Genomic DNA, 25889 nt, shown 5'->3' with positions numbered 1-25889 from the left:
AATTATGGACCTTAAGGTCCTCCGTGGGGCACACTGGGAGAGGTGGTCCCATAGGTACGAGGGTCCTAGGCCATGAGTTCCACAGTTTAATTAGGCACTGCATGAAGAAGGTCTTGGATGGCCTTCAAAGATGAGATAGGCCAGTTGCCTGACCCAACAGGACTCTTCTTTTGTTAGTTATATACAGTGAACCTGATAATTATACGATCACATTTTTAACTATCATTCATGTTCATCCAAAACTTTCAACTCTGCTGTTACTTTGAGTGCTTCCTCAGCCATTCGTTTGGATAAGTGAGATGTGGGCACATCCACATGTGGCCCCTCAACAGGACAAGACTTGGGTTAACCTTCAGCAGGAAGCTTCCGACCTAAGCGTCCTTCTCTTCATCCAGACCGAATGGTCAGTCCAATGACCTCAACCACCAGCACTTCTCCCAGGTTTAAGGACTATGTCAAACATGACGTTTTTCAGGCATACGCAAATATACATGTGTCAATGTAATGTGTGAATGCAACAGAGAAGTGTCTGCAAAGTTGTCTGTCTGGCAGCAAAGTGCATTCGGGAATCGCCTGCAGTTTTCCAGGCATCCACCAAAAAGTTTTAATCGTACATGTGAAAATGTAATGTGTGAACACAACAAAGAAGTCATCGCAAACGCAGGTCAGACAGAAAAGTTGGTGAGGAGGATGGAATCACCTGCAGTTCTTCGCAAGCACGGAATTTGCTGCCGTGCAATGTGTGAAGCCAGCCCCAGGCAGAAGAGTTTTTCCAGTTCCCAACGCCCGTGATCCTTTTTTTCCTGGGGACGCCAGACATCAAACTAGTCAAGTACATGCTCTACTGCTGAGCAACGGATCTGCAGACAAACGCCTGATCTAAAGGAAATAACTTTGCTAAACTTTAGCAAGCCAGGATCTGAGCAGTGCCTGGGAAATGCCTTGGACCTCCTACATATGTGTTTCTCAGTTCCATGGTAGACTGCGTCTGAACCTGGAGGTACCACTAAGCTGCCATAACCAAGAGCTGCTTGAGAAAAGAAAAGAATAAAAGCTATCAAGGCCATCATCAAACCCCCAGGAGATGCTTCGTCCTTTACATGGCAGCCAGTCCTAACATGAACATTCTGCTACAACAGGTATGTTTAAAGTCAGGCCCAGGGACCTAATCCAGCCCGTCTGCTGGTTTAATGTGGCCCCTGGGGCAGTTCTCATGTTCACTTCATCAAATCTGGTCCTTCTTGGAAAAAGTTTGGACACCCCTGTGCTACAAGAAACCTAAGGCAGGGAGGGGAGATACAAGCCACTAAATGAGTGTTTGCCACAGGAGAACCCACAACTGGACAAGTGTTCAGGGATGCACGTTTTACTAATTTCTGGCAAACCGAACCACAGTTTTACCCTTGTAGCTTTAAGGAAGGCCCACAGGTCAGGGGAGGAGAGCCTTTTTCAGTCTGAGGGCCACAATCCTTCCTGCGCAACATTCCGGGGGCCACATGCTAACGATGGGCGAATCCAGAGGCAGAAGAGTAACAGAAGTCAATTCTACTTCTGTGCAGTAAGCTGATTTCTACAGGAGACATTTCTCTCTCTCTCTCTCTCTCTCTCTCTCTCACACACACACACACACACACACACACACAAAAACTCCCCTCCATTCCCATCCAGGCAATTAAGAGGCATGGTCAGGGTTCAAGGACACATTCCAGCCGGCCCAGAACTCTTGTGGTATGAAGCCCGGTTTGTGAATGGTGTGTCCTGGAAATAAGGGTGGAACTGGAGAAGGTTTCAGGGGCCAGACAGAAAGCCCTGGAGGAGCGCATTTGGCCTGTGGGCTGGAGGTTTCCCACTTTTGCCACAGCTGATAAAATGCCCATTCTGCACAGCTCTTCAAGATGCAGAGTCCAGGAACTGCAAAGGGGACTTACAGGAACAGGTCAAACCAAGGCAGCAGGGCAGGTATCAGGGGTCAGGAGCTACGTTTGAGGGGTGCAGTGCTTACATGGCTCCACTTCTGACCCACAGAGGTCTGGGGGCCTGATTCCACCCCTCTTGCTTGCTCCTACAAGCTCTCCTCCACCAGCCCTCTTTAAGGACCCAATCAACAGCATGGTTTGCATGGATTGGGCCTAGAGGGGAATTATAGAATCATCCTAGTCCAACCCTCTCCCATGCAGGAATCTCAACATACTGTACAGTCTCCCATCCAGTTTGAAACCATACCAGATCCTGCTTAGCTTTGCAAATGTGCCAGCTGCACCACCATAAGGTTTGCATGGATTGGGCCTAGAGGGGAGAGAAAAGCAAGGGGACATCAGCGGAAAGGGGGCAAGTCCACTTGGGGAGGGGGCCCACCAGTGACAGTATCCACCTGTCCAGCTGCTTACCACTACATCAGAGCTGCCACCAGTCTGAAAGAGCCTGCAGAACAGTGTGGTGCAGTGGTTAGAGAGCTGGACTAGGACCTGGGTGACCAAGGTTCAAATCTCTGCTCATTGGCCATGAAGTTCACTGGAGGCCAGTCTCTGTGTATCAGACTCGCCTACCTCACAGGGGTGTTGTGGGGATTAAATGAGGAGGGGGAAAAACATGCACGTCCTTGGAGGGAAAGGTGGGGTATGAATGCACCAAGGAAAATAGTAGTAATAATAATAACAAACCCTCTGAGCATCTAGACCTGAGACAGGTGGCAGAGATGCTGCCAGCAGGAGCTGCAAAAGGCTGGGGTCCTGGGTCAAGGTGCACTAGTGCTTATGCAAACTTTGCAAAGCTGCTCAGAGAACAGGGATGCAAAGCCAGGCACAGCTGCAAATTAATAAATTGGGGGGTGGCAGGAAGAAACACAGGCCTTTGACAATTTGGGTGACAATTCAGATGATGAACTAAGGGAAAATGAGGCTACTCTCAGCAACTCTCAGTGGCTACTACCAGCCACAATGGCCCTGACCTCCCTTCTCCTGTCCAGGCATATCTGCCTCTGCGTACTAGCTGCTGGGAACGGCAAGCAGGGAGAGTTGTCGACTTGCAGACTTCCCACAATAAGGCGTCTCCGGCCGGCCACTGTGAGAACAGGGTGCTGGCCGAGACGGGCCCCCTTCGGCCTCACCCAATAGCCCCTGCTGATGCTCCCAAGTCAAAGCGCCGCATGGCGCCTGTCTCATGCGTGACGAACACGTGGATCTGGTTCTCTCTCCCTCCCCCCCCCCCGCACCCCACATTTCAACCACGCGTGGCAAAAAGAGGCCCACCCCCACCAAAGCCTCGCCTTCTGGGTTCCCAACAGGACAGGACTGGGGACTTGGGTGGGGGGAACCCTTCCAATCAGCTGCTCCAGGAGGCACCTTTAGGGTCTCTCTCTCTCTGGTGCCTCTCCCCACCTTCCCAAGAGTCCACAGAGACGGTTTTATTTTTAACTATCCCTGCAAAGGCAGCCACGACAAGAGGGAGGCTGTATCCACGGACGGCCTCCTTCTGGTGGGGGGGGGGAGAGGCAGAGGGATCCATCGTTCTGTTAATGAGCAAGGAGAAAACCAGGAAGGAAAATTGCCCTAACGAGGGCAAGGATGGGGGAGATCCCCTTCTCTTCCCTCCCCCCTACTAAATAAGAAAGAAAGCCAGCGACACCTTTAGGCACCTGCAAGACGCGCAGCCTCCGTGGCGCGCGCTTTCTCTCTCTCTCTGTCTCGTACACACAAACACACTCACAGCTACGACCAGGAACCCCCCCCCCTTCCGCGTCTCCCCGCGCGCCCCTCGGTGGCATAGCCTTCGAGGGCCCGGACTGGGGATGGACGGGGCGGAGTGGGAGCGAGAGAAGCGCCCCCCTTTCCTCCTGAGCTCCAGAGTCCCCCATCCCCGTGTCCGTCCATCCATCCCTGGACTACCCCTCACTCTCAGCCCCCCACCCTCTTGCCAGCCTGCCTGCCTGCCTCTCCGGGCCGCGCCTCACCTCCAAGGTGCGGATCTCCTTCTGCGTGAGGTCGTTGGACGTGGCGCATTTGGTGCGCAGCCCCTCCAGGTTGGAGATGCTGATGTCGATCATGTTCTGGACGAGCTCGCACTGCTGCAGCGCTTTCTGCAGGCTCAGCGGCGGCGGAGGGGGCGGCGGGGGCGGCGGCGGAGGGGGGGGCAGCAGCAGCGGCGGCGGCGGGGGGTGGCCGGGGGCCGGCACGGCGGCCTCCTCCATGGCTTGCCCCTCGGCCGCCTCCTCCTCCTCCTCCTCCTCCTGGATCAGGGGGATGCGGCCGCCGGCCCGATCCCCCCAAGCGGCGGCAGCGGCGGCGGCGGCGGCGCCGCGGCCGCCCCCTCCTCGCCGCCCCCACCGCGCCAGACCTTCCCCGGTGCCGCCTCGCCCGCGCGCTCGCTGCCTCGCTCGCTCGCGATCGCCCGCCCGGCTGTCAAGCCTCCTCCATGCGAGCCTGGGCGATCTCTCCGGCAGCGGCGGCGGCGGCGGCGCCTCCTCCCGGGGAGGGGTTGGGGCGGGGCGCGCCGGAGCCCCGGGGGAGCCCCTCGGGGGGTTCACACGGCAGCTCCACGGGCGACGCGCGGTTTCCTTCGCCCAGCGCTCGCTGGCAGCCTGGATCGGGGCTGGGGGCTGCTCTTCGCCCGGCCCGCAGCCTTCGCTCCGCCCGGCTCCCGCATCCACACACGCGCGCACACACGCAGGCGTCCTGCCTTGTCAATCCGCGCGGCCGCGACACGCGAGGAACGGTTGCGGCGCACGCCTAGCCTGGACGCGCCCCCCCCCCAGCCCAGGAGACGCGTGTCCCCGAGATGGCTGGACTCCCGCGAGGAGGTAGAGGGGAGGAGGGGAGTTTAAAAATACCATATAAACCCTCCATACTCATTTTCCTACATCAGCGTGGTTAGTCCTGGCTGGAGTCATCAAGGGGGGAGGGAGAGTTTCTCTGAACATGTGCAGAGGGCCGCAGTGTTTCAGTTACTTAGGTGTGTGGTTTTCCCCCCTGCATCTATAGCTCATCTTTTATCTCCATGGAGCTCAAGGCAGCGCGTGTGATTTCCTCCCCCCCCCACACACACACACACTTTCATCCGCCCAACATCCCTGCGAGGCAGGTTAGGCTGACAGAGGCCGTGACTGGCTCAAGGGCAGCCCGCGCATGGTTGCGTGGGGATTTGAACCCTGGTGTCCCAGTCTGGCGCTCTAACCACTACACCACACTGGTCACCTTGGTTATTGTTTTGTAGGCGGGAGGGCGGTTGGGTGGTTTCTAAGGAGACGTGGACCAAAGGTCTGCCTTCGTGAAAGGAAGTTTTATCCCTTCATGTGGATGGAAAAGCCAAGGTATCCCTGTATCTCTTAAAAAAACCAAAAACCAGGTGTTGGGGATTGAACCTGAAATTGGGGTTGTTTGCCTTCCCTTGTCCCACCTTTCCACCTGGCCAGTCCAGCTAGTCGAAGAAATATAAAAGTGGAACCAACCACAGCTCAGGGGTAGAGCACAAACTTCATCTATAGAAGGTCCCAGATCCAATTCCCCAGCATCCCCAGCAAAAGTTGGGAAAGACCATTATCTGAAACTCTGAGGAGCCGCTTCCCATTGGTGTAGACCTGGTGTGTAGAACCTCCCCCCCCCCCATTTCTCTGTTCTTATATTGGGTTGGCGAAGGTCTGTAGGATGGTGGAGCACCTGCTATGCACATAGAATGTCCCAGGTTCAATCCCCAGACTCTCCGGGTCGTGCTGGGAGAGACACCTGACTTCAATCCTGAAAGCTGCTGCCATTCTATGCCTCCACAGCCAGAAGCATTCTGCCTCTGAATACCAGTCGTTGGGGATCTGATGAAAACAGAAGCAGCTGTGACTGGTACCCATTAGGACTTTACAGCAGAAAGCAGAGAAGTTAACAGCAGGCAGATCCAGTGACAGGTGGAGCCAACTGATGCTAGTTTTGTCCCCTTCTTCCTCACTGCTGAGTTCTAACAAGGGCAACAAGGAGACTGAGGAGGAAGAAAAGCAAGCTGACAGGCAAAGCTGCCCACCTGGACTGGTTGTAAGCAAGAAGGCAAGCAGGCAGGTGAGAGCTGGCTGAGGGCAGGCAGGGGTGGTGTCCCATTTGCCCAAATGGACCTGCATTAGGGGGTTTTCAGCTGTAATGCACGGAAGTTCTCTCTGGACAGACATCCCATTGGGAAAGTGTTTCCACGTGGAAAAGTATTTCTAAATCATGCCTTGCTGATGCATGTGGGCGTACTGGAAATGGCAGGTGGGCAGAGTGCTGTTGCGCTCAGGTTCTGCTTGCAGGATTCCCCAGTGGGACATCTGGTTGGCTACTGTGAGAACAGGATCCTGCACTATATGGGCTATTGCTATATGGACTATACGCAGATGACACCCAGCTCTACCTCTCTTTTAAATCAGAACCGGTGAAGGCGGTGAAGGTCCTGTGTGAGTGCCTGGAGGTGGTTGGAGGATGGATGGCGGCTAACAGATTGAGGTTGAATCCTGACAAGACAGAAGTACTGTTTTGGGGGACACAGGACAGGCGGGTGTGTGGGACTCCCTGGTCCTGAATGGGGTAACTGTGCCCCTGAAGGACCAGGTGCACAGCCTGGGAGTCATTTTGGACTCACAGCTGTCCCTGGAGGTGCAGGTTAATTCTGTGTCCAGGGCAGCTGTTTATCAGCTCCATCTGGTACACAGGCTGAGACCCTACCTGCCTGCGGACTGTCTTGCCAGAGTGGTGCATGCTCTAGTTATCTCCCGCTTGGACTACTGCAATGCGCTCTACGTGGGGCTACCTTTGAAGGTGACCCGGAAACTGCAATTAATCCAGAATGCGGCAGCTAGACTGGTGACTAGGAGTGGCCACCGGGACCACATAACACCGGTCCTGAGAGATCTGCATTGGCTCCCAGTACGTTTCCAAGCACAATTCAAAGTGTTGGTGCTGACCTTTAAAACCCTAAACGGCCTCAGTCCTGTATACCTGAAGGAGCATCTCCACCCCCATCGTTCAGCCCGGACACTGAGGTCCAGCTCCGAGGGCCTTCTGGTAGTTCCCTCATTGCGAGAAGTGAGGTTACAGGGAACCAGACAGAGGGCCTTCTCGGTAGTGGCACCCGCCCTGTGGAACGCCCTCCCTTCAGATGTGAAGGAAATAAGCAGCTATCTTCTCTTTAAAAGACATATGAAGGCAGCCCTGTTTAGGGAAGTTTTTAATATTTAATGCTGTATTGTTTTTAACTCTTGATTGGAAGCTGCCCAGAGTGGCTGGGGAAACTCAGCCAGATGGGCGCGGTATAAATAACAAATTATTATTATTATTATTATTATTATTATTATTATTATTATTATTAGCTTGATCCAGCAGGGCTCTTCTTATGTTCTTACTTGGTACAAGGCATCTCTCTATGTTCTCTGTCTTAACATCACTTGCTTTAAAAGGGCAATGCTACTTTGGGGAAGGGCCATAGCTCAGCGAGAGAGCATCTGATTTGCATGCAGAAGTTCTCAGGTCCAATCCTCAAGAAGCATCTCCAGGTGGGACTAGGAAAGAACCCTGCCTGACAGCTTGGAAAGCAACTGCCAGCCAGCGCAGGCAATATTGTGGTAGATGGACCAATGGTCTGACTCAGTATAATGCAGCTTGCAATGAAAGCCCTACCTGGGGATGCCAGGGACCAAAACGGGACATTCTGCATTGCATTCAAAGCAGGTGATCTCTGGCTGAGCTTTGCCAGTCCTTGGCATTTGGATGTCTTAGGCAAAACAACGAAGTGCCAAGGTGCACAGTGCCAAGGACAGCTAGCTTGTTCTGGCACCAAAGGCAGAAGATCCCACACACACATCTGTTCCTGGAAGCGAAAAAGCCACCAACAATAAATGAAATAGCTAATAATTTGCTGCCTCCTCATGACATCCAACATCAGCTGCCTGAGTGGATTGCCTCACTCTGCTTAATGGTAGGATGGCATAAGCTGCATGTGACTTATGGGAGAGGCTGTAGCGCAGGTGGTTAAGCACCTGCTTTGCATGCAGAATGTCTCAGGTGTTTTGCCATCTCCAGGTACTTCAAAGAGGGAAAGTCCATCTGAAACCCAGAAAACATAGTGACCTAGTGACCCAGTGGAGGTGGTTTCCACTGCGCCAAATGGAGCACCATTCCACCAACTTCATCCTGCCCTCACATGCCTGCCTTCTTGCTTACAAGCTGTCCAGGAGGTGTGTCTGCATCTCCTTAGTCTCAGCATTGCCCTATGCTATGGTGGAATCTACACACACATGAAAAGAGGCTTTGAAAATGATAAATATAGTTTTGAAAAATACATCAAATTTGGCATAGCTCACTGTCACCATCTAGTGTCACATTTGTACATTGCACTTTACAACACAGTTAAAACGTTTTATTTGCAGCTGTATAGCTGAGTCCTAGAACACAGCAGTGAGCGGGAGGTGGGGAACAAACCTAGAATGAGTTGGCTCTGCCTCTTTCTTGAGAGAGCTCCGTCATTTAACTCTGCACGGCAGGAAGAAGTGCTTCCGGTTTTCTGACCCAGTCTTCCAACATTCAGTTTAATTGGGATGCCCACAAGTTCTAGTGTTATGAGCAATGGAGGAAAAGTTTTCTCTATCCACGTTCTCCATGCCATGCATAATTGTATAATTGTATGTCACCTCTTAGTCGCCCTTTTTCTAAACTAAAAAGTCCCAAATGCTGCAACCTTTCCTGGAGTTGCTCCATCCCCTTGATCCTTTGGGTTGCTCTTTCCTGAACTTTTTCCAGCTCTAAAAAACCATTTTTGATGTACGGAAACCTCCCCACTCCTGCTACAAACAATACAGAGCTAGATGGACCAATGGCCTGATCCTGTAGAAACCAGCTTTGCAGAATGTATGCATTCAGATGCACAGATCTTCAGACTATTTGGCAAAGGTCCTTCCTGTCCAGGAAGGTTTCAAGCCTCAACACTTCTGGCAGAAGCTAGCTGCAAATTATTGCCTAGACTCTCAGAGTGTGGGGTCTGCCCTCCTCAGTTCCTTCCTCCCCCCACTCCCAATTAACCTCTGTCTCCAGGACTCAGTAGTGGGAGGGAGCACAAAGGGAGAACCACCAGGGCCCGCCACTGTGACGTCACCAGGGACTACCCCTAGCTCTCTGCTTTGGGCTCTGAACTTGCCAGGCCTGGGATGCTCCTGACCTGGCGTCCTTAGATACAACTGAATGTGGGATCAAACTGTCCAGGTACAATACACACTTTTTTTTCCTTGGAAGTTTAACCCCAATGAACCCATTGATCTGATTGTGAGTATATGTGCATGAGAAAGCTGCACAATAATACTGGGGGGGGGGGGGAATCTGATGCAGACCAGTAAAAGCAGTCCGCTTTGCTTCTGTACTTTGGAGATCATTTTGATCTGCAAAAATCAGCATTTTGATCTGCAGAAATTCATGCACAGATATAAGTGTTATCACTTGCTGAGCAAAGCACTTCCCAAGCCGGCTTCACTTAAAGACACCAAACCTGTGTGGGATCACAGACTTCTGCCTCCAAAGTCTTGCATCATTGCATATCAAAGAAGGTTTTGTCGTCGTCCCCACCCCCGCCAACAAATTAGGTAGCAAGCAAAACAGGCCACTTGTGGCCAAGAAAGTTGATACTCTTGCCCTCACCCTGACACATCTCTTACCTATGGCAGGGCTGGGGAGCCCTGAAACCACCTGGTACATTTAAGAGAGCTGCTAGCATGTCTTGTTCCCTCGTGGCACATTTCTCATCAGCAGAGAAACTTCGGTCGTAAGGAAAGAATCATAATGTGCCGGAGTCAAGCTATATTTGCAGAAAGCCCTAAAGAAATTACTGTGTTGTGGGTTAAACCACAGAGCCTAGGGCTTGCTGATCAGAAGGTCAGCGGTTCGAATCCTCGTGACGTGGTGAGCTCCCGTTGCTCAGTCCCTGCTCCTGCCAACCTAGCAGTTCGAAAGCACGTCAAAGTGCAAGTAGATAAATAGGTACCGCTCCAGCAGGAAGGTAAACAGCGTTTCCGTGTGCTGCTCTGGTTCGCCAGAAGCGGCTTAGTCATGCTGGCCACATGACCCAGAAGCTGTACGCCGGCTCCCTCGGCCAATAAAGCGAGATGAGCACCGCAACCCCAGAGTTGGACACGACTGGACCTAATGCTCAGGGTTTCCTTTACCTTTACCTTTATGCCACATATACGTAAGAAAAGAAGGAGGAAGTAATGGACCCCTGTACGGTTAAGTCCAGTCAAAGGCGACTATGGGGTGTGGTGCTCATCTCTGCTTTCAGGCCAAGGAAGCCCACAGACAGCTTTTCCGGGTCATGTGGTCAGCATGACAAAACCGCTTCTGGCTCAATGGAGCACCGTGATGGAAACCAGAGCGCACGGAAATGCCATTTACCTTCCCACCACAGCAGTACCTATTTATCTACTTGCACTGGCGTGCTTTTGAACTGCTAGGTTGGCAGGAGCTGGGACAGAGCAACGGGAGCTCAACCCGTCGCAGGGATTCGAACCGCCGACCTTCTGATCGGCAAGCCCAAGAGGCTCAGTGATTTAGACCACAGCACCACCCGCATTAAAGAATCCTGGGAACTGTAGTTTACCCCTCACAGAGCTGTGCCCCTCCTGTGATTTCCAGCAACTGATATTCAGAAACATACTGCTACAGTAGCCATTGATAACCCTCTCAGTGAATTTGTCAGATTCTCTTTTAAAGCCATGTAGTCTGTTGGCCTTCTGTGCCTCCTGTGGGAACGATTTCCATAGTTTAACTATGTGCTGCATGAAGTAGTACTTCCTTTTATCTTCCAACATTCAGTTTCTTTGGAACGTCTGTCAGTTCTAGTGTTATGAAAGAGAAAAAGTTTTCACTATCCACTTTCTCCATAGATAAACTTCCATCATGTCACCTGCTACTCGTTATTTCTCTCTAAACTAACAAGTGCCAAACACTGCAACCTTTCCTCCTAAGGAAGTTGCTCCATCCCTTTGATCATCTTGGTTGCCCTTTTCTGAACCTATTTTTGGATGGGATTCAATCACATTCTGTACAAGTAAATTCCAGTTCTGCAATTATAATTGTTTGGGAGTTCTCGGGCAACAAATCCTCTCTTCTAAAGATAAAACTTTTTGCGATAAGCGAAACATCATATAACCTCCCCACAAACAAATCAGAATGAAGGCTCACTAATTAGCCAGTGTCATCTAATCTAACTTCAAAAAAACCACGGAGAATACTTAGTAACCAAGCCACCAGGAAGCCCCCTTACATCTTGAAATAAAAGTAACTTTTCTATATTGTAAAAAATAATTGGGGTATGTATATGATTTACAATTTAATCTTGAGTATTAAGGAGAAGGCAAAAATTAAAGCATTCTTCCAAAACCCAGACCTAAGAGATATGTTTACCATTAAGTTGTGTGACAAAAAAACAGAAAATAGCAGATCATTTTAATAGTACCTTTAAACAATAAAAAAGGATGAATGAGATAAAATAGGTAAAAGGATGAAAATTCAGATAAACAGGTTGCCTGGAAGCACTGTTGTATTCTAAAACGCAAGTAACATTCATATATTAAAAAAATAATGAGTGGGTATGTGTTTTATTATTCTTGAGTAATGGGGGGGGCCGTTAAAGCATTGTTCCAAAGCCCAGATCTTAAGAGATATATTTATCATTCTATCGTCAAAAAGCAAAAGCAAAACAAATCGGGTAATATTAATAGCATTTGTAGTGGCTTCTTTACATGGGGAGCGGGAGAGAAATGGGGTGAAAATAGGTAAAACAGGATGATTAAAAGATAGTACTTTTAATGTTATTAAATAAAGGTGATGTTCCTATATTAAAGAGGGGAAATCATTGGTGCATGTGTGTTTTATCAATGTTGAGTAACTGGGGGCAGGGGGCTAGAATTAAAACATTATCTCAAAGGCCAGGTCTTAAGAGTTAGAACAACAATTAAGCACCAAACAAAACATATTCCTGAATAAAATTAAGGTCCCTATATGTTAAAAGAAACAAACATTGGTGTGTGGCTGGGTGTTATTAATCTTCAGTAATAGGAAAAGGGAGGGAAAAATTAAAGCACGATTCCCAAAGACCCAGCTCTCGAGATAAATTATTTACCATTAAATTCGCCACGAAGCACAAAACCAGAACAAAGCAGATGACTTTTCACAGCATTTGTGGTAGCTACTCCCCACCCCCACCATTTTTTTTTAAATTAACAATAAAATGTTCTTAACTATACTCATTGAGCCAAACACACAAAAACAAAACGAAGCAAGAGATCATGTTTAGAAGAGTGGTGTGTTCTCTTTTGCTAGCTCGCCAGGTTTTTCAAAATAAATATAGCTGCATCCACTCTTAATGGTGCCAAACACACAAAAACCGAACAAAAAGCAGATGTATTAACCAGGAATTATAAATGCTTGGGGGGGATGACACGTGCGCGTGTGAATCGCGGGGAGGGGGTGGGGATGGGCAAGGTGCTCATCCGTGAAGCAGCCTAAGAAAAGCCACAGAGATGGGAGAGGAGTTTTCGCTGGGAGGCGCCTGCGCTCTCTCTCCCCGCGAGGTTGCATCAAGGCCCCGCCCCTTAGTTACCAGAAGCAGCAGAGGCGCCTTAGCAACACGGAGGGAGGGAGGGAGGGAGGGAGGCGGCCCGGCAGCCGTAGCCTCGGCGCGGAAGTCTCGCGTGCTGCTGCTTGCTGCTGTTCGTTTTAAATTACACATCTCGCGAGAAGCGAGGTTGGGCTGCTTTGGCGCCGGCGAAGTGAAGCGGCGCGAAGGTTCGGCATGGAGCGCGCGGCGGCGGCGGCGGCGGCGCCTGCGGGGAGGACGGTGGCCGGGAGGAACGCGAACTTGCCCTGGTATAGCGAAATCAAACGATGAAGGGCGGGCGGGGAGTGTGCTGCTGTTGCCAGGAGGCTGCGTGATGGGGGCCATTAGTTCCCCCCCCCCCACTCCCCTAGTTTCTTTTTCGGAGGGCAGGGAGCTTATATTCTGCGCCGGAATTCCGCTCCGGAACCTGTTTGCTAAGCTAGGATTTTTCCCTTGGGGGTGTTCTGTGTAAATCATGCAGAGAGTGCCCCAGAGCATGTGCAGAGTGTTCTCCTCGCTCACCTTGCTGTTCTCTTCATTCGTTCCGCTGCATCTTCATCCACGGAGCTCAGGGAAGCATTAAGCACGGTGCCATAGCTGTCAACGTTTCCCTTTTTTTAAGGGAAGTTCCCTTATTCCGAATAGGATTCCTCGCAAGAAAAGGGAAAAGTTGACAGCTATGCACGGTGCTCTCTTTCCACCACCCCCTCTTCCTGGTGGTGGTCATAATAATATTAATAATAAAAAGTGTATTCCTGTGTTCTGCTAATACATAATAACTGCAGTCATATATTGTAGGATTCGTTTCGGTCCCACACTTGGGATCTTCTGTCAAAAGGTAGTAAAGACATATGCGCAGTGCCAAAGAATGAGGGGGCAAGTAACAGCCTCAAGGGATAAAATGGCCCATTTTGACATGGCGATAAGCGTCTGGGGTGGGGATTATTTTTTGGGAGGTCTGTGCAGGGCTGTACTCTGCTGGGGTGAGTAGAAAGTGGTAAGCAAGCAAGGCAGCCTTTGCTCTCTTAGGCAACTGTTGTTTTCTCGTCAGTTATGGGGTACCTTTGGCCCTCTGGATGTGGTTGGACTAGAACTCCCATCATTCCTGACGATTGTCCATGCTTCCTGGGACTGATGAGGGTCCAGCCCCACCTGGAAGCCCACGGGTTTCCCATGTCTGTTTTGTGTGTGTGCGTCTTATAAGATTTCTATCCCCACCCACCTTTCACCTCCAAACTTAACTTGAAATCTGAAGTTGAGCAGTCCTGGATTTTATCACTCTGTGGCCCCTTCATTCTGGCAAGGCCAATGTAAGAGGCAGTATGCCCCTGAATTCCGTTTGATGGGAATCTCTAGTTGTGGGGAGAGTTGTTGCCCTTGGGGGCTTCCCATGGGCACCTCTACCTGGCCACTGTGAGAACAGGATACTGAACTAGATAAGCCTTTGGTGTGATCCAGGAAATCCCTTCTCATGTTCTCCTGTATGTGTAGATCAAGCCTACACCACATGTAGACAGGATTTCATCTGCATTCTATCTTTTACTGGTAGGGTAGAAAAATACCGACCTCAGACGCTGAGTGATCTGATTTCTCATCAGGACATTCTGAGTACCAGTAAGTATCAAATATTTCCAGTGCTTTTATATATCATCTCAAAGCCTTTGGGAAACACATAGTTTATTTTTAAAGCAGGTTTTCCTGATAGTGAGCCTCCCCAAGTCAAGCTGTCTCAAAAAGTAACAAAGTAAGGAAGGGCTGTTTAGCTTGTGATGCACCTTGTGATAACAACAAGTGTGATGACAAGAAAGGAAGAGGCCTATATGGCACAGGTGAAGGGTCATGAGCTGTGAAAAAGCATGTAATATCCGTATTCCTTATTTGCAGTGCATTGACAAATGCAGTTGTTGCCTTTGGACATCACAACAAACCACAGTTTATTGTGACAGCAATGAGCCTTTGCAAGCGTCTCATCCTTTGGCATGGCCATCAAGAGATCAGACTTACCCATTTCAGATTAATCAGCGATGTTTCGTTTGAACAAGTCAGCTTGATAACACATGGTTTGAACTTTGTTTATTTCAAACAAGCTGCAGTTAAGGTACAACCACAGTTTTGATTGCAGATGATGCAACAAGCTCCATTGATAAAATAAAGCAGAAGCAGAAGCTTTTGCTCTCATAGCCAAAAGGAGGGAGAGTGGAGTGATTTGGACCAATAGCTGTTTGGCCTTTCACCACCTGGTCGTTTGGTAATTTTACTTGATTTAAAGGTTGGAACCTGCTTATTTCTTCCCTCCCCGTCCCTTTTGCCTTTTGTGTCATGCCTATCAACTTGTAAAAATTAAATTCTTAAAATGTTACCTTGAGCGTCAGAAATGTCCTTTCACCTCTCCTACTAGTTCAGAAGTTCATCAGTGAAGATCGACTGCCTCATCTCCTTCTCTATGGACCTCCAGGGACTGGCAAGACGTCCACCATTTTGGCCTGTGCTAAACAGCTTTACAAAGACAAAGCGTTTGGCTCAATGGTCCTCGAGGTAAGGTAACTGAAAGAGCTCATCATCTTCTCTAGACTCTTGTGCCCATTCTCTGTGCAGAGGAAGTGAAGAAATCACTCTGCATGATTTATATTTTGTTAGCCTGCTCTATCCCACCACTCAGGAGTGACAACACTTTTCTTTGTTGCTCATCTTCCAACAAGCCTGTAAGGCAGTGCTTTTTTCTTCAAAAAAAATGTTTAGGGGTACTCTCATTTTCCTACTCATATTGAAATACTGCCCCTCAATGAAGCCAAACATAGATTCAAAAAATGTTTAGGGGTATGAGTACCCCCAGAAAAAAAGCACTGCTGTAAGGTATGCTGCTGACATTCCCGTCATAGAAAATGGGATAGAAAGTCAGGGTTTATAATGAGAAAGCTACACAGGAGAGGTGGTGGAATAACTTAAGCTCCCCTTGTGGCTTTCCCATAAGCCAGGACAACCAGCGGGATCACAGTGCAGCTTCTGGGATTCAGAATATATTTCCTCTTCCAAAAACTAGGTGCGTCTTATGGTCTGGTGTGTCTTATAGAGCGAAAAATACGGTAGCGCTTTCCTCAGCTAAAACCGGGTTCCCCAAACTTCTGAGTCCATTGACCCTTTGATGAGCTTATAAAGTTGTCATTGACCCCAGCCAAAATTCTTAGGAATGTAAATGCAATAAAGTCAAGAAATACATATCTATATATATTATAAACATTTATTAATCATCAGTCATCTTTACTAAGAATCACAAAATGTGAAAAAGAAGGAGGGAAAACAATAAAACAGCATGTTCTGAGAATATTATTGAATTGTGGAATTATTAGATATGGACGTTTCTCAGTGGCGAGGGAGGGACATGCCCTTTATTTCTGAAACTCATAGCTCCTAATTACATTTCTCACACTGCACCTTGCAAACTCCTCTCTGTCCCCAAGCCCTTTTTGACACGCCACCGCCCCCGGTCTTCATTCGCCCCCCTACACCTTCCCCTTAATCCTGGGTTGGGGGGTGAGGCGGTCAATACATTGGGATACCCTGAACTAAAATGCAAAAACCGAAATGCCACCCACCCTCCATGAGAGAATTGCTGCATACCTGCATCATCTGAAAACAAACGATGGGTTGTTGTTTTTTGCTTTAGAACCACTGTTGTTGTTTTCTTGCCTACAAACCAGTTGACTAACGCTCATATGATTTTAAATCTGCAAAGATCTTGTTAATTGGGCGAGAGCCCTGCTGTTTAGCAGTCGGTTTCAATGGCGTCTATATGGTGCTCACATCTATTTAATTGTTCTGATATGATAATAAAACAGCCTCCTCCTGCCCGCCGCCTCCTCCCTGTATCCTTACTTCTAGTTTGTTAAATCCCACTTTCCTCGCTTTTCAGCTCAATGCTTCAGACGACAGGGGAATTGACATTGTCCGGGGGCCCATCCTGAACTTTGCCAGCACAAGGAGCATCTTTAAGTAAGTGCCCAGGACCCTCCGAGCCCCTCCTGAAAGTTCTCTCCCCCCCCCCAAAAAAAAGACCCTTTTGAAATAGTGTGGTCGATCCACCCACAGCCTTAACAGCCAGCACATAGGGCTCCTTGCCACCATGCGCCTCGATTGAACATAGAATAGGTGCCCCTGGGAGTGACGTGGGTTGGCGTTCTGTTGCTTCCTGGTGGGACTGAACAGAAAAACATACTCAGACCACTTTGCAAGTAATGCTTTTAACTGGGTGCTTCCAGACTGGTTTTTAAGGATTTTCCATTCAAAAGCTTAGTCCTGTCCCATCTTAAAACTGGGACAGACTAGGCTTCATAATACGCCCCTCCCTCCCTAATACCGCGTAAAATTACTTGCGCAGTTGATAGAAATTACATTTATGTGAACTTTTACAAAGAAGAATGTTGAAACATGGTTGAATAACCCAATACAGAGAATACTTCTTAAAAGAGCTCTAGTTCATCTTTCAGTTATAACAGCAAAGTAGAAAAACCCATTCCTTGCCCTGAAAAGACTCGAATAAGCTAATCCAGTGGTCACCAATGTGGTGCCCTCCAGATGTTTCCAGTCTGGTCATCCTTGAGCATTAGCTATGCTGACTGGAGCTGATGGGAACTGGAGTTAAGCAGCATCTGGAGGGAACCAGATTGGCTACTCCTGGGCTAATCTTCAAGGCCAGAGCAGCCAATGTGATGCTCTGCAGAGCTTGCTGGACTACAACACCCATCAGTCTTAGTCATCTTGGTCCGGGGATGATGGGATTTGTAGTTCATAAAGATCTGTGAAGCACCATGTTGGCCCCTCCTGTCTTAGACTCCAACCTGAGTCTTTGGTCTCCAGGTCTGTCGCAGAAAGATTCTGAAAGGTGATATTTTGCATACCCTGTGCAGTGTTTTCTAACTTAACCTTGCCACATTGTCACCTAAGCTCGTCACTTTCAACCGTAGCCCGGAGTCATTGTCCCAGTCGCCTGCTGAAGGTTTAGCCAGGGCTGTTCAAAAGATGTTGCTTGAAAGCTGAGGTGTATCAGTAGAAAACCCTCTTTACCAGGCTCGACTCCACCTTTGTTTCTTGAAGATGGGTAGGTGGGTTGCATCTGTGTCTTTGTGGTTTGCTTGAAGTTCTGTGTCCAACGTCAGTCATCTTCTCCTTCCCTCCTGCTAGGAAAGGCTTTAAGCTGGTGATTCTGGATGAAGCAGATGCCATGACACAGGATGCCCAGAATGCCCTCAGGCGTGGTAAGTTTACCTTGTGCTGGGGGGAGTAATAGTGTTGCAGGTACAGTGAGCTCACGAGGGTAGCAGTTCCTAAGGCTGTTCCTGCAGCATCTCGAGGTTGCACTGAGAGAGGCTCCAGTTTGGCCCCCTGAAGAGCCTCTGGCAGTCAGTGTGGGGTTCTCCTAAGTGTGCAGCACCTGTGTTCAGTGTAACATTCGAACAAGCCGGTTGCAGGGCAGGGATGAGGAACCTGCAGCCCTCCAGAAGTTGCATGCCAACCCCTGTCTGCCCCAGTTGCCACGACCAGCAGTCAAGAATGATGGGAATCGCAACTAAGCAGCAAAGGTGAAGGGCAGCAGTGCAGGGGTAGGGCATCCTTTGCATGCAGAAGGTCCCAGGTTCAGTCCCAAATGGCGTCTCCAGGTAGGGCTGGAAACATCCCACCTCGAACCCTGGAGAGCCACTGCCAGTCCATGTAGACAGTACTGAGCTAGATGGACCAGTGGTCTGACTGTGGTGTAAGGCAGCCTATGTTCTCAGCCTTAACTGCATTCAATAGGCCTCTGTCCCTGCTTCAGCCTCACGTGGGCTCATCTCTCTTCCCAATCCCTTTGCACCGCCTCTCCAGTGATAGAGAAGTTCACCGAGAACACCAGGTTTTGCCTCATCTGCAACTACCTCTCCAAGATCATCCCAGCCCTGCAGTCCAGGTGCACCAGATTCCGCTTTGGCCCCCTGACTCCTGAGCTCATGGTTCCTCGGCTGCAGCACGTCATCGAGGAGGAGGGGTGAGTATAAAAACACAGCTGGGGGGGCATCATGGCTCTTCCCCTTTGACTGCACCTGGCAACCATCTTCCTCCAATTTGTGCAAATGTTGGGACTGTCAATCTGGCATTAGGAACATCAGCCCTAGAGTACTTGATTACAGCTCCTATATCTCCTGTGTATTCATTGCATTTTGAGGAACTACAAGGTTGGAGGGGACCAGGAAGTCCTTTCCTTCTCTGACCCTTGAGACTCCACACACACACACCCCGCCGACCATACCTGTCTCTGCAGCCATGCCCCTTCCCAGCCCACACCCTCCTTGAGAGTTTTTGCCTGTCTGGAATGTGTCCTTGAACTCTTGATAATGCCTCTCACTTGCCCAGATGGTGTGTTTGTAGAAATTAGCCTTCTGTACAAAGGTAGAATTCACATTAGTGGGCTGGGAGAGCTGGTAAAAAAGTACGCCTGGCAACCAATGTGCCACTTTGGTTTCAGATAGTACATGGGTAGATGAGTCTAAAAAGCCTGGGACACAAATTTTCATTACCCTCTAGCTGCCATGGTGGCTCATTTACCAGAAGTAATGTATTTAGCATTAACTCTGGAGATGTATAGTCCATTGTGACCAAACTAAGCCTCTTAGCTAAGCCTCCTAGGAGTTAACGCTAAATACATTACTTATGGTAAATGAGTAATAGCCACTAGAGGGCAGTGAAAATTTCTGTCCCATGCTTTTTAGACTCATCTACTATCTGAAGCTGAAGGGGTGCCTTGGTTGCCAGAAGTGAAATACCTTGGCATTTTTTTCAGCTCTCCCACTACGTTGCTTGCTCCTTCTGCCTTTGAATCATAGAATCATAGAGTTGGAATAGACCACAAGGGCCATCAAGTCCAACCCCCTGCCAAGCAGGAGGTGCCTTTGGCCCTGCCCACCACCAGCATGTGGCCCTCAGAAGGTTGCCCAGAAAGCATTGTGGCCCTCAGGCTGGAAAAGGTTCCTTTCTCCCCGATTTATTCTGTCCTTTTTTTTTTGTCTTTCAGAGTTGATGTAAGCGATGATGGGATGAAAGCCCTGGTGACGCTTTCCAACGGCGATATGCGCAGGTCTCTGAACATCTTACAGGTACGTATGGCTTCGGCTTTCTGTAAAGAGCCAGCCATCAGATCAATTCCCTGCTCTCACAAGAACAAGTCCTGCTGGATTGAGCCAAAGGTTCACCAACTCCTGGTGTGTTTTCACCCAGTGGCCAGACTAAGGAGGATGTGAAGACAACGGCTGTGCTGTGCGTCCCCCTCTTATTGTTTGTCCCCAGCAATGGAATTTGGAGGTGGAGGACCTTCGCTTATTTGTTAGAGCACCTGCTTTCCATGCAAAAGGTCCCAGGTTCAGTGTGTGGCCTCTCCAGGTTTAGACTGGGCAAGACTCCATGTCTGAAAACCCTGCAGAGCGGCTGACAGTCAGTGGAGATGATACTGAGCTCGATGGAGCAATGTTATGGCTGGTTATAAGAGTTTTCTATGTTCCTACTTAATTCAGCCCTTTATTTGGAACCATGAGGACTAGAAACTTTGGTTTATTTGTTTTCTTTTACGGAAACGGTGATAGCAGGTCATCTTGGGCTGGGAGAAGGTCCTTTTTGAAACCATGGAGAACCACTGCCAGTCAGTATAGAGAAAAGTGAACTAGATAGACCAGTGATTTTTCTCAGTACAGTGGTACCTCGCAAGACGAATGCCTCGCAAGACAAAAAACTCGCTAGACGAAAGGTTTTTCCGTTTTCGATTTGCCTCGCAAGACGAATTTCCCTATGGGCTTGCTTCGCAAGACGAAAACGTCTCGCGACTTTTTTTTCTTTGTCTAAAAACAAAGACATGTTTTGTTTATAAAGTTAATTTATTTTCCCTTAAATTTTTGAACTGCTCTTTACAGTATGTGTGACTTTAAAGAGCAGTTAATAAACTGTTGTTGTACCAAATTTGGCTTTGTTTGGACTTTTTTTGACCATAGGAACGCATTAATTGATTTTCAATGCATTCCTATGGGATTTCGTGATTCGCAAGACGAAAAATTCGCTAGACGACAAAAATTGCGGAACGAATTAATTTCGTCTTGCGGGGCACCACTGTATATGGTAGCTTCTGAAACTGGCAGTCCCGTTCATTAGTGTGTGTGTGTGTGTGTGTGTGTGTGCATGCATGTCCATGTCCAACAGCAAATGCATTGTATTCTCTCTGGAAATAGCATATGGCTCTCTGAATTCAAAATACACACTGCCCTGTGACAGTATGTGAAGAGGAGTCAGCGAAAGGTGAAAATGGGCCTGAGGGTTTGCAGCTCAGTGCCTGCCCTGCAACCCCCCTGCATCTTTGCAGCAGCCTCTTCTGTTTTGCAGCAGCCTGTAGTAGAGGCTCGTCGTTTCTTTTTAGTGCCATGACTTCATCTGCAGCCGCCTGCTTCCTCCTTCAGCCCTTGGATGCAGCACCCGGCTGGTGCCTCTCCCCAGCCTCCCAAGTAGCATCTTGCTCCCTCCTTCCCTCCCTCTCACCTGGAGCTGCCAGATTCCTCCTAATTCTTAACAGCATTTTGTATTGACACAGATTCACTAGCCCACCTAACTAAGAGTGTGTGGCAAACACACCTCCATAGTTGGAGGCAGTAAATGATTCTGAAGCCCCAGGAGGGGAGCGGCCTCTTGTGTTCGAATCCTGCTTGAGGATTCCGCCCAGGCATCTAGTTGGCCACCATGAGAAGAGGATGCTGGACTAGATGGGTCATTGGCCTGATCCAGCAGTTTCTCCTTAGCCGTCAGTATTCAGGAATGGTGGGAACTGGAGTGCAGAAGCCTCTGGAGGGCCACAGCTTCCCCTGGCCTGGTCTTAAAGCAGAGGCTTTGGTTGCTGGTGTCAATGCCTTTGTTCCTTTGCTGCACAACGGTTTCTCTTCTCTTTCCCTGCCAGAGCACATCCATGGCCTTTGGAAAGGTGACCGAGGAGACAGTCTACACCTGCACGGGGCAGCCGCTCAAGTCTGACATTGCCAACATCCTCGATTGGATGCTGAACCAAGATTTCACCACTGCCTATCGCAGTATCCTTTGAACCCCATGCCGAGCGGAAATCCGCCTGCAAAGCACTGGGCACAAACGGTGCTCCATATTCCTGACATCGGCTGTTGTGTTTGTCTGCCCTTCCCTTCTCCAGCTGCACTGGTCCCCCCTTGGGGGCTTTCAGATCTGGGTTTTCCGTGGGCACTCCAGTTCAGTAAGCAGGGATTCAGGAAGGGAATTTCATCCGTTCTATAGAATGTACCTTTCGTGGACTTGCAAGATGCAAAGGAGTGGTGAGAGACAGCAGCCGGGGAACCCCCTAGGGAAGAAGGCCAGGGGATTGGGACGATGAGAGATCAGAGGGAGAAGCAGCAGCAGACTGGGAGGAGGAGATGTTAGAAGCTGAAGAGGCAACAGGGTTTAGTGAACAGGGAGAAGCTGAGGCAGAGAGCAGTTCAGACTCCGAGGCTAAGGTGGAGGGTGGCAGAGGCAGAGTGGAGGCAGGCTGCTGAAAAAGCCATGGGGTCCTCTCCCTCCTGCCTGAAGCAGCTCGTCTCCCCTCTGGTCTCAAAGAACTCTGAGAAATGAAACTGGCAGAGCAGAAGTTGGTTGTGCGCAGACGCTGCCCGAGACCTTGGGAAAGACCCTGGAGAGGAGTCGTCTTAATGGACACTGGGAAAGCGAGGACCTTCAATCCTCACAAATGCTTCATCGGTGGAAGACCTAGAAAGAGTTGCTGAGACTTCTAGACCTGATCTGTGTTGTTTCCTTGAATAAAGGGTTAACTTCACCTGCTTCAGGTGAGTTACTGCTTTGTTGATGACTCCTACCCTGACAGTACCTCACCTTGACACTCTGCCCAGATATCATGGAGCTGAAAACATTGAAGGGTTTAGCTCTTCAGGACATCCTGACAGAAATCCACTTGTTTGTCCACCGAGGTAAAAAAAAAAGAAAAAAAACCACTTGGGGGTTGGAGGCTTTCTGTGTTCTGACACAGATCAGAGAGGCTGATCCAAGAAAGCCGAGTGGTTCAGAGTTCTGAAGCCATGACTGCTGAGCATGCCCAGTAGCTCTGTTGTGGTATTGCCACTGTAGATCATGATAAAAGGGGGACATCTCTGCCTGTGACTGTGTGTGTGCAGCTCCTGCATTTGGCAGAGAGGGACCTTAAGAAAGTAGCACCTTTTCTCAGCAAAGTGGTCCTAAATGAGAACCTGGAACCCTTGTGGTGCAAAGCTCACAGAGTTTTCCAAACTGTCACAAAACATTAGTGTGTCAGTTGCAGTGTGTTGTGTGAACGCTCCCTGCACTTCTCCCAGGGCTGGAAAGGGGTTGGTTTAACCCAGGGGTCTGCAACCCGCGGCTCCGGAGCCGCATGTGGCTCTTTTACATCTTTGCTGCGGCTCCGGGGTGGATACTAGCAAGGGGGAGGAGGCGCATTGTGCGCCCCAACACTCCCCACTGTGGCGGGCGCTGTACTGGCTGTGACATCGCATGGGGGCAGTGTGTGCGTTAGTCACGCACCGTCCCGACGTCACCTTCCCGCCCACTGTCAGATCGTGGCTCCGGAGATATATTTGTTTTAAATGTCGCAATGGTTTTGCGGCTCCCAGTTGTTTTTTCTTCGGAAACGGGTCCAAGTGGCTCTTTTTGTCTTAAAGGTTGCAGACCCCTGGTTTAACCTCTGGTTTACTAGTAAAACTGAATTACTGTGTCATGAAATGATACATGTCTAAAAAGCGTGTCACCAACATGAAAAGTTGGGAAAGCTCTGGGATAGTGTGTTTGACTAGGAGCTGGGAGACCAGGGTTCGAATTCCCACTGAGGTATTGAAGCTCACTGAGTGACCTTGGGCCAGCCACTGCCTCCCAGCCTAGCCTACCTCCCAGGGCTGTTGTGAGGGTAAAATACGGAGTGGGGAAGATGCACGTACACCACCTTGAGCTCCTTGGAGAAAAAAGCGGTATATAAAAAGTGAGAAAGAAATCAAACAAATGAGCGTTGAAAGCCATATTCACAGGCCTGCATTCTCCTGTGCAAGATTTAAATTATGATCCTCAATAAATCAGCCTTGTGTTTAACCACTATCCTAGTAGCTATAGGTGACAAAGAATAGCTTGCAGGCAAGTGAATGGGGTGGTGGATGAGGACCTGAACACCCAGCATAGAAAACAAGAGGCCACCTAGAGAGGGGAGCCCCCCACCTCCATTCTCCCAAGTCCAGCACAGAAATACGGCCATCTTTTGCCGGCTCTCAGCAGGCTAGAGAACAACTTTGCAGGCTAGTGACTTTTGCAAGGTTGTAATCGACAAGCATGTCTTCCCTGATCATTGTGGTAAAATAACAGGGATTGTTGCCTTTTGGAAAATGTCAGTGATGGCCTTTTCTTTTGCTCTACAGTTGACTTCCCATCATCTGTACGAATCCAGTTGCTGATCAAGATGGCGGATGTTGAGTGAGTGTCACTGGACCATCGTCTCTGGCAGGCGGGGGTGGAGATAGCTGCTCTTGAGCAGTGACCCAGAATATTGCATACATTCCCCTTAGTGTTCAAAGCCCTAAACTCATTTTCCCCAAGCCCAGAACTCCGTTCCCTTCTTTCTTTTTAATAAAGTGTTTTAGGGTAATATAGGCATAGCTCACTTAAACTTAAAGCACCAATTAACTGTTTTCCAGTTGTAAACTTAAGGGGTATATATAACCATGCAACATTAGCTCTGGGCAGTTTCTGGAAGACAGGGATAAAGTTGCATTTGTTAAATATTTTCTCTGCCCCGTGAGGGCTAAAACCCTGCATGCTCTCTTCCTCACTGTAATGAAAGCCAAGATTGCCTGGTCTGCTGGGTGGAAGGCTCATATGGGGTACGAATGGGCAAGGTCCTGGGAGAGCTGCTATTAACAGGCTTGTCCTTAACCAGCTTCCCCTCCAAACAAAAGCTGCTTTAGCATCCACCTATTTTCTTGTACATCTGTCTGCTGCTTTAAAAATACAACTGACTGGTAGGAAGACTCATCCTCCATCCTCTCCTTTTCAGGCACCGCCTGGCTGCAGGGACAAGCGAGAAGATTCAGCTGGGAGCCCTTGTTGGTGCCTTCCAGGTCACCAGAGACCTGATCACAGCAGAGGCTTAGAAAAGCCCCTTTCTCTCCAGCTTCTCGTCTGCTGTCCGGTCTACAACTTCCGCTTCTGCAGCTCCAAAAGACAGAACTCCTGTTTGGCTGTGCATCGGCATTTATGGTAGCTCTTTACTGAGCTCCCTCAGAATTTAGGGTCACCTTAAGGCAGGGGTGGGGAACCCCTACCCTGCAGGCCAGATTTAGCCTTGCAACACCATTCTTTGAAGCCATGCCCACTTGCCCCTCACCTGCCATCAAATGTGAGACAGGCACCCAAAGTGGCTACAAAGCAGCAGTCAGGAGCTTGAAGTGAGCTTCAGTTTCTTCTTCCCTGGAGCAAGGCTGACTCCCACCTTCTCCCACCCCCCTTTTTAGCAGCTGGTTTCCAGTGAAAACTTTCGCCAAGTAGGCAGGACAACCCCACCAGTCAGTCATATGATGTCACAACAACAACAGGCGATTGACAGCTGGGTAGCCTCACCCACCTGCCACGGTTCATAAAACAGAAATGTGCTTTGGGGCAGAGGAGGGTGGTTACTCAACATGGTCTCCAGGTCTAGATTGGTGCAGCAAGGTGCCGTGCAGGAACAGAGGGTGAGCACCCTTGGCTTCCAAAGTGCGGCAAAAAGGAAAAAGCACGTACCTGTGCCAGGAGCCGGAAGCTCCCTGGATGTTTCCAGGCCACTTAACTGCCATCAGCCCCAGCAAACAATCAGAAATAAGGGAAATCTGGGTCCAGTACCATATAGAGGGTGACAGGTTCCCCTAGGTGGCTTGAAAGCATCTCTTGAAAGATTCTTGAAGTGTTGCCTTCCTCCTATTGAAATGCAATAGTGGTTTTTTTTTGTGTGTATTGTAATAAAGCCCGGTTTTATTAGCACCTAGCCAAAGTGTCTTGGTTCAATACAGTTCTACATCCAGGGTGATAAGTAACCTCACCTAGTTTTTCTGCCTGGTGATGCAAGGCCAAACATGCTGCTAGTTGTGTGAATTGCAGATAGCAGGCATGCTTTAACATACATCAATAGAAGCTGCAGAGAGGCTTGAGCAGCAGGAGAGATGCAATCCAGGTGCTGGGAGCCAAAGTCACCTTGCCACCCACTGGCGTCTTGTGTGTTCCAGGAGCAG

The 25889-nt window shown here is 49.3% G+C and overlaps 3 protein-coding genes across 6 annotated transcripts in view; 1 reads left to right on the top strand and 2 right to left on the bottom strand.

Annotated features, from left to right (window-relative positions):
• The window catches only part of KSR2 (kinase suppressor of ras 2), a gene marked incomplete at its 3' end in the record, with an annotated part of 191153 nt that extends 187035 nt beyond the window's left edge, over nt 1–4118 (bottom strand). The window contains exon 1 of the mRNA XM_083478598.1: nt 3950–4118. Within this exon, the coding sequence (XP_083334724.1) occupies nt 3950–4042 (93 nt within the window). The 5' untranslated portion in view covers nt 4043–4118. The remainder of the gene's footprint in view (nt 1–3949) is intronic.
• WSB2 (WD repeat and SOCS box containing 2) overlaps nt 1–25889 on the bottom strand; it is a 75608-nt gene that overhangs the window by 34275 nt on the left and 15444 nt on the right. The window lies entirely within an intron of this gene.
• Nucleotides 12718–25645, top strand: RFC5 (replication factor C subunit 5). 3 transcript variants are annotated; one of them, XM_083478837.1, is made up of 11 exons: nt 12718–12860; nt 14141–14205; nt 14990–15126; nt 16502–16581; nt 17770–17843; nt 18451–18610; nt 19634–19715; nt 21551–21680; nt 22503–22580; nt 24045–24099; nt 24680–25645. In XM_083478837.1, exons 1-11 carry the CDS (start codon nt 12787–12789, stop codon nt 24774–24776), a joined length of 1032 nt encoding a protein of 343 aa, XP_083334963.1. In that variant the 5' UTR covers nt 12718–12786; the 3' UTR covers nt 24777–25645. The 3 variants fall into 3 exon arrangements, with proteins under 3 accessions (XP_083334963.1, XP_083334965.1, XP_083334964.1); XM_083478839.1 differs by having other exon boundaries at nt 12817–12860; nt 14995–15126; XM_083478838.1 differs by lacking the exon at nt 12718–12860 and adding an exon at nt 12886–13467.

The sequence above is a fragment of the Podarcis liolepis genome, assembly GCF_965112155.1.
Source record: "Podarcis liolepis genome assembly, chromosome: 15".
Lineage (NCBI taxonomy): Eukaryota > Metazoa > Chordata > Lepidosauria > Squamata > Lacertidae > Podarcis > Podarcis liolepis.
Note: the sequence above shows the minus strand (reverse complement) of the source record. Positions and strands in the feature narration are given on the sequence as shown.

Excerpts from the sequence above, each read along its gene's own strand:
- RFC5 (XM_083478837.1), top strand. The coding sequence starts at position 12,787 with ATGGAGCGCGCGGCGGCGGCGGCGGCGGCGCCTGCGGGGAGGACGGTG. Across the intron at positions 16,582-17,769 it reads AGCACAAGGAGCATCTTTAA|GAAAGGCTTTAAGCTGGTGA; the intron begins GTAAGTGCCCAG and ends CCCTCCTGCTAG. Across the intron at positions 22,581-24,044 it reads CCACTTGTTTGTCCACCGAG|TTGACTTCCCATCATCTGTA; the intron begins GTAAAAAAAAAA and ends TTTGCTCTACAG.